At 37.9% G+C, this 8,159-nt stretch overlaps 1 protein-coding gene across 4 annotated transcripts in view; it reads left to right on the forward strand.

The window, feature by feature from the left end:
- col18a1a (collagen type XVIII alpha 1 chain a) overlaps positions 1–8,159 on the forward strand; it is a 101,414-nt gene that overhangs the window by 43,814 nt on the left and 49,441 nt on the right. The window contains exon 1 of one of the 4 annotated variants that reach the window (XM_024286682.2): positions 4,726–5,234. The exons of 1 other annotated variant lie outside the window; for it this stretch is intronic. In XM_024286682.2, coding sequence (XP_024142450.1) covers positions 4,865–5,234 — 370 coding nt within the window. In that variant the 5' untranslated portion in view covers positions 4,726–4,864. Of the gene's footprint in view, positions 1–4,725; positions 5,235–5,589; positions 6,351–8,159 lie in introns of those variants that run through there. 2 more of the 4 variants (XM_036209574.1, XM_036209575.1) reach the window with 2 other exon arrangements.

An 8,159-nucleotide genomic window follows, 5' to 3' on the forward strand; every position in this document is an offset into this window, starting at 1 on the left:
CGGAGAAGCCTGGGTTCATTAGAAATTCACTTCTGAGTTGTAGGTGGGACTGTTGACGCAAAGTAAGCCTTACGCACTTCCCGTCATCCATCTGTTTACATGTTTTCACACCCCCAACCTAACATCAATGCTGCAACAAAAATGGCAAAGATGTCCAACTGTACAGTTTTGAGCCAAATGCCAGCTCAGACAAGGAAAACAAAGATGTAAATGGATTCATTTGTCTTCAAGTGGATGAATCAGAGTGGAGCAGAGCATGAAGCTTGTAACCCACCGTCTGTAGTTTTGACATCACAACTACAATATTTTTCAAATGTCCTTTTTTTGTCTGCTCCTGATTCACAATTTGTATAAAGAAAGCTTGACTTTCATTTTATGTCTTCCTTTATCAGAAAATGTGACAAGAACATGTTAAAAACAACGAAAACATTTTCATCAGAGCTTTTATTTCATCCAGAAGAAGCTTCAAGACTGGAAGACTTAAAAGTAGATATGCCCAAATAATCCTTTTGTTTCAGTTTTTGCATAAAAAAGCAGAGAAGTATGCTCTTTATCTCTTATGGTGTCTTTGCTGCAGTAAGTTTGGCCATTAGTGTATTTTTACAGCTGCCTTTGAGAAATGCAAAGTTTATGCACAAGACACCTGTCTCTGTGATACATCCTGATGGTCCCAAGTTGATCAGTTTGTAGCATCAATAGCCAAAAAATTGCATGCTTATCTAAGGTAAACACGCTAAAAGGGTTGCACTCTTTTGTGTATTTAACTCTTATCTCCAGTGTTGACATTCATTTGATGACTGTAACTCTTCAACCGTTTACACCATAAACATAATTCCAGTAGATTTTCAAGTGGACAAAAGTGATATGCAACACTTTACTGTTGGCGTGTGCCCAAATATCGATATTGCAATATATCGCGACATTTAGTCCTGCGATTGATTTTTGATGGGTTCTCACCAAGAATCGATCTCTTATTTCCCTTTGAAGAGGTGGTAGATCTTTATATTCCTCATCCTTTGGTGAGACGTTCTTTTGGAGATTGATAGAGGGCAAGACTGGCTGTTGCGGGCACCAATGTGCCTGGCAGCTACTTGAACTATTTGATTTTTGTTCTGTTGTTTACAGCAATTTTGCTCTTCATGTTTACTATTGTTAACACTGAATTTTACAGATAATGAAATTCAATTGGTGTCAGTGCTTGTCAAAGTCATAGTATTACTGATTTTAGCAATGTTGCACAAAAGTGTCAATTATTTGTTGAATAAAATAAGGCACAAGTTGTTTATTATAATTGTGTTCAAGCTAAAAAAAAATAAATGCGGATATATTTTCCAAAAAATATGTCTTCTTCTATATAATGTGAGTTATTAGAGATCGTTTTTACCAATTATCGTAGTATCGTGATATCATCAATATTGTGAGCTATGTATCGTGTATCACAACGTATCTTGAGGTACCCAGAGATTCACAGCCCTACTTTACGGTCGTGAATTGATTATGGAATTGAGATAAATCATTTGATTATTAAGTGAAAAAAATCAGCTTTGTGCCATTATGCAACACTTTATATTAGGGTGTTGCACAACGATAGAAGCCAATATTAAAAGCTGATTTTCTCATTATCAAAATCAGTGGATTCATGTTAATTGCGTGGATAGTCAAAGATTTACAATATGTCACGGGCAACATCTCCAATGTTAAAGGGGTAAACAGACGCAATCGTCCAATTAGAAAGTGCAAAATATTTTTGCATGTGCTATCAGGTTTTGACACTATTTTTTCAAAGCTCCTATAAATCTAGTGCATATTTGTAGACAAAATATGCTAAAATCGACATAATCTTGTACTACCCTGGATGCAGTTTTTACAGCTCTTTGCCCTGATGGGCTTTTTTACCCTAAAACTTGAAGAATATGACACACAGAGTTGGGTCATACCTAAAGTGCTTCTTCGCGTGACACTGAGCAATAGGGGTTAAATAGGGGAGGCGGGGGAGTTCACCGCCAAATGGTTCTTGAATGCAGCTGTGACTGCAGAGCAGAACTCCCCCAGGGGATGGGTCAAATGCAGGGAAGGAATATCACACACTAAGGTGTGACAAGTGATGAGACTGACTTTATTTTGAGGGACATTCAACAGAAATTGTACAAAATAAAGAGAAATACTTGCAACATCTTGAAAAGACGCAGAAACCTCTTCAACCTCTGTAAGATCCAGATTTTTTCAAAACTTTTTTTCCGGATTTAATTACCGATTTTTATTTAATATTTATCATCTCATGTAATCAAGGCAAAAAAAGTGGCATCGTTCAGAAAACAAGCAGTGTTGATGGGATTCCCCACATTAGAGGGAAACTTTAGAACAGTGGAGCTCTGTTTGTACAGCGGATGGAGCCTTTGGGTGGGAATGTGCTGCTTGATTTCAATCCAAAACATGAGCACAAACCCTGAAACAATCAACCTTAATTGAACTCATCTGTTTTCACTGTGGCAAGAGGGTCTTCGCTTCATGTTGAAGTTAAATAAGATCCATCACAAAACAGTTTATTTAAAGTACGTTTGTCAAACAACATCCAAGTCATAAACATCATGTTTATTTGTTTGAAAGTATAAATAAAAGGCACAGAAAAGTTCCCACCATGCTAAAGTTGTTGCATAGCCGATCTGCAGTACATCTCCTGCTACTGCATTTCCAAACTATAAGGACTCAAAAGCGTAATTTTTTTTTAAAGAATGTTTTCCTTTATAAACCGGGGCAAAAAAGAATTAGGCTCTTTTCTTGAAGTTGATTAATTTTAACTAAACTATTACAAAATATAAAGAAAGAAATTGCAGAAAAACACCTAAAGCCATAGTTAATAGTAACAAAAACTAATAGGTATATATAGTTTCTTTATAAATTAATTTGTTACTTGTTGCACTTTTTTCAATGTTGCATGTTTTATCCAGAAAGAAATTATTTGAATTTTTTTTTTTTGCCCCAATTGCATGTTTCATCGTGAAATAATTTTTTGTGAAAGTTTTATATTGAATATGGATATAAGAACTTCCCCTGGCGAACAGCTTCTCCTGTTCATGTAGTCGTGCAGGACGACTACATGAACAGGAGAAGCTGTTCGCAGCTGGTTTATAAAAATCAGACAACACTGCTGTCACTGAAATGCCTCTTTAAGGTGACTTGATGCTAATGGCACAAAAATACAACTGTTGATGAGCATATAGGAGAACTGAAAAATTGACAGATGAGCCGAGGAATAAACTACTAAGTTAATTTTGTATGCCGTCAGACCTTTATTTAGTAGAAATTGTGTCTTTCTGTTGCCAACTTTGCGTCATGCAGCTCGTCTGAGTTTGGGAAAAGCCAAGGGTTCACCAAGCTGTATTTTCACATTTTGATAATTTCCCTAGTCATATTATCATGTTTAAGTCATGTCACTGCTAAGATTCTAATAAAAAAAAATGAATTATTTTTTTTAATTAGAGTCCAGCCTTTGATCAGCTTTAATCACTAGTTGTGCAAAAGTTGTATTTCTTAACTACACAGAATCGATTTTGAATAGAAAGGTAAAATCTGAATTGGTTTTCAGGTAAATTGTAAGTAAAGGTAAACTGTTAAAGTTATGGTTAACTTATATAAATTCAAATATTATTAACTTATATAAATTAAGTTAGTATTCAATTGGGATCTTGACATAAAAAAATGCAACCAAAACAAGTGTTTTATTAGATCTGCACATAATTTATGTTTAGAGTAAACAAAGTTGTTATAACTATTTTTTCGAAATAAAATAAATAAATCAATAAACAAAAATAAAAGTTATATTCCCATTTTACTTCTGACTACTGTTTCTTTGCAAATATATCAGTAATATTCTCAAATTATATATTTTCTGCACTATAAGAAAATCTAAAAGGACAAATATTGCATTATTCTAACTGATATATACATGTAAAGAAATAATACAAAACTTGTAAAGATAAGATTCAACCCAATTTTACAGAGATCACTTATTGAGCACCCTTCTGTCAATAAGTTAGTAAATAAGCACTTTACTCATACGCGTGTTTCAACCTCCAGTTCTGCAAATAAAAAAACAGACTTCCCCCTGCTTTTTTTTTCTTTTATCACTTCACACCCATTTGTATGCTGTCGAGGGTCTTTGTCAGGCGGTCCCGCAGGCAGGGAAAAAGGCCAGTCAGGACAAGAACACCAGGTCTGGATTACTCTGTAACCTCAGGGCATTTAGCGGGACTGAACAGTAAATGGCAGCAGGATGCAAGGAGAAGACAATTGATTCAATTGAACATGTTAAAGTCCAGACTTTAATGGCACTCGTTTAAAGATAAATGCATTTTTTATGTTTTACAGTATTTTTCTAATACCAACAAATGATTTTTGATGTTTACTTATAATAATAGTTGTATGTTAAAGACCAGTGCCAAATTTTTGCATTTTAAAACTCAGCGCATAGTTCTGTAGAGAACTCCGGTCAGACATCATGACATTTTAGTAGAACCGTCTAACAGGGAGGAAGAACTGCCCCTCAATGTAAACCACAAAATAAAACATCCGCTTTGTACACTGACAAATAGGACCATGGTTATTCTGAAGTATTAGCCAGGAGAAGAGATCACTTTTCACTGCTTGACAAAAGGAGGGGGAGGAGTTCAGGGAATAAATATTGCCACAGCAGCCAATACCAGAGCACTGCTCCCTCTGCTCTCCCCCTTCCCTCTTTTCAATGGGGAGCGCTTCTTCATTTGTCCTCCCTGCCTGGTAGAGTGTGTGGAGACAGGGCATGTGCAGAGTGTGTGGATGTGGGAACATGTCCAAGTCCCACATTGGAGCCTGATCAAGAGTTTGGATGCACTTACGAGCTGACGCCATGCCTGCAGCAAAGACGAAGTTTGGACTTTTGCTTTTCCTTGCCCAGTGGGTGGTCTACTCTGAGGCTTGGTTCTGGTCCTGGAGTGGTACTACAACAAGGATTCCACAAACACTGGAGTTTGAGGGGTCGGGCAGCCCAACCGGTAGTGGAGAACTCCCATCGGAGAGTACCACAAAGGCAGAAGGAGATATGGTTTATGAAGGACACAGGACTCCAAGCATTAAGCAGACTTCGGTTGCGACTACTGAGGATCCTCAAATGAGCACTGTAACACCTACAACACTGAGACAGACTGATGATGCATCAGAGAGTGTCACTGCAGGGATTTCACCACAAAGTATATCTGGTAATGGCACCTCTACATTGGCGGTTCTGGGTTCAGGAGCGTCTGATCATTCAAGGATCATAAAAAATGTTTCAAAAGTTGAATCTGAGAGTAAGTCTGCATTGGAATTAGACTCTAAACATGGTGGCTTTTCGAGTTCTGGACTCTTACCTGATGAAGAAAGTAAGGCAATTTTGGGATTTGAGGATGGAGGAGTAAACTATGTTGACCGCAGAGGTTTAGGTAATGAAAGCAGTGCAGCATCCCATGACAAAAAGTTAGGATCAAGGCTTTTAGAAAGAGCTTATACAGTTGGCAGCGGAGTAGACGATGAGGAGGATATTGTTGGAGCACAATCAGAGCAAATTGTCAAGTCTAATGTAAGCAATAAGCAAAATGCCTTGAATGAGAATTCTCATAAAGTACAAAAGTATTTACTGAAACTGATTTTAGGCAGCGGTGATCAACACACGATTGCAAAATCTAAAGGTGTCCAGGATCTAGCAGCTCCTCACCAAAACAATTCAGTTTTGCAGAGTAGAAATGCCCACAGGATTTTGTCCACAACGGAAACCTCAGTTATGACTCCAAAGCAATTTTTTAGCCAAACAAAAACACACATTGAGAAACCAAAAACCAAGGCGGCTACCATAGCTACGCAACCACACAGTGGTCGCACTTTAGATGCTACTGTGCTATTAGAAGGTAAGCAAGAAACTGTGAAGGCGGCGGAAACTGGTGAAGGTACACGGGCCCGAACTGAAAACAGCACAAATGATTCCAAATCGTGTTTGATGCTTGACACTGCTCTTCCTTTCTGCTCCTCAAAGTTCGGGGAGACCTTTGCCGTACCCAATTACTTTAACCACAGCAGCGTAGAGGAAGTACGAGCATTGCTGAAAGAGTGGTCATGGCTCCTGCAGTCCCATTGCCACCATAGTTTGGAGTGGTTTTTCTGTCTCCTCTTGGTGCCAAAGTGTGGCCCATTGACCCCAACCCTGCCTTGTCGGAGTTTCTGCGAAGTGTTGCTGGACAGTTGTTGGACGCTCCTGGAAGGGCAACATCTGCCAGTGGAGTGCCACACTCTACCAGACGAGGACCATGGGTATCAGTGCTTGTCAGTTTGTAACCAGAAAGGTAATCTCTGGTTCAGAATGGACCTCACAGTTTATTTTGAGCCAGTTGTAAAGCCTCCCCCTCACTCCCGTCCCCTCCTGAATGCAGTTAACGTCAAGCAAATTATTAACGTTATACAGAATAATCATCTATGGGATAAAGTGACTCCAGGCTAACCAGCATGGCACCTCCCAGTCCTTGTGTTCAAATTCTTGCATGTGTGTGTTCTTTGACCATTTGATTAAATGTAACCTCCTATGTTTACTTAGATTCATTAGTTGATCAATTAGATTAATTAAGTAAAATCTGGGTCAGATTGAGATAGTCATCGCATGACATTCTTCAATTGATTTTTCTCTCTGTGAAGAAAATTTCCAAGAATTCTTGCAGATTGTCTAATCTCCTGACTGCTTTGTTTGTGTCCTTTCATCAGGGCTGACAGTGGGTTGTGTGGTACCTGAAACAGTTGTGTTGACATGAGTTTTAGTTTCTTATACCTACAGGTTTTTGTAGATAATGCGAAATATTGTTCTATCAGTTGGAGTACAAAAGACTGTTAATTTTTTTACATTAAACAATTATAAAAACATATTTCCTATAAAGTCGAGACCTAAAAAAATAATCTTAAAAAATGTATGAATTGAGATACTATTATAACAGCTGAATTGGAAGTTATGGTGGGTTTACTAGTAAGTTCTGGATGAGATTGTCTTTTTAATGGCTGTTTCTTCTCTCAGACACTTTCCTTCTCTGACAGACATAAGTGGACATCATGTTTCTTGTTCCATTATCTTCTCCAGGACAGTTTTTTTTCTGGAAGTCAGAGGCCACAGTGCTATTTTGAGGTCATTGAGAAAGCAACCTGGAAGTGTTGCAAAAAAAAAAAAAAGGCTTAGATCATTTTCAAACCCTGGGGGTGGTTTTTATTGGGACTCTACTTCCACAAAGTGCTTAAAGCTGGTTAAAAAAAAGGCTTAAAGGGTAAATGAATTCGGGGCTCTCGAGTACTAAAAGTCAGTCTCACAGCCTTCCAGGGGAAAATCATCTGAGATTTGTTGAGACCATACAGTTTTAGCTAGATATTAGAATTAAAGATGTTTTAGATGTGTGACTAACTTGGTTTTCTCTACAAATTATCCTTTTCACGACCCAATTTTGAGAGAAAAGGCCACAGAGACTAGTATACATTGTAATATTGTCCCAGAATCAGTAGATGCATTTAAAAAAAAAATCCAGATATACATATTTTATCAATCTAGTGATCTTAGGAATGTTGATAGACACTAATTTGACTTCAGATTCAAACCTTTATTTCATCCAGTGTAGCTTGGATGATTTGTCCTTATCTGCAGCTCTGCTGGCTTGATTTGTGGGAGGACACTAATCTATTTAAATCTTAAACCACATGACGCCTACATTATTTAGCAATTAGCTGTCATGTAGGAATGTTTCATGAAAGATGGCTATTTCATTGCTGAAATTCTAGTGATTTTTTATTTTCCTTGAAGGTCCTCTGTCATTGGTGGCATTAGAGTCACAGTCGCTTTTGTCCTGAGCTACTTACTGCAATGTGGGTGAAAAGTGAGGGCAGACTGGAATGACATGATGTTGGAAATCCTGGGGTGCTGGTGGGTGGCGAGGATCACAAATAAAAGCTCAATGGTACTTGTTAAAGATTTCTTCCATTGTTACAAATGTCTTCTTGAGGGATGAGCAGTTATTTGAACCAGAGGTCAATGCAGTTTTATGTGCTGGGAATCCTCACTCACATCACTACATCTCATATAAAAAATCTATTTGTCTCTGTGTTTCTATATTAGCTTTCTGTCC

This window comes from Oryzias melastigma, linkage group LG21 (assembly GCF_002922805.2).
Source record: "Oryzias melastigma strain HK-1 linkage group LG21, ASM292280v2, whole genome shotgun sequence".
In the NCBI taxonomy this organism is placed as follows: Eukaryota; Metazoa; Chordata; class Actinopteri; order Beloniformes; family Adrianichthyidae; genus Oryzias; species Oryzias melastigma.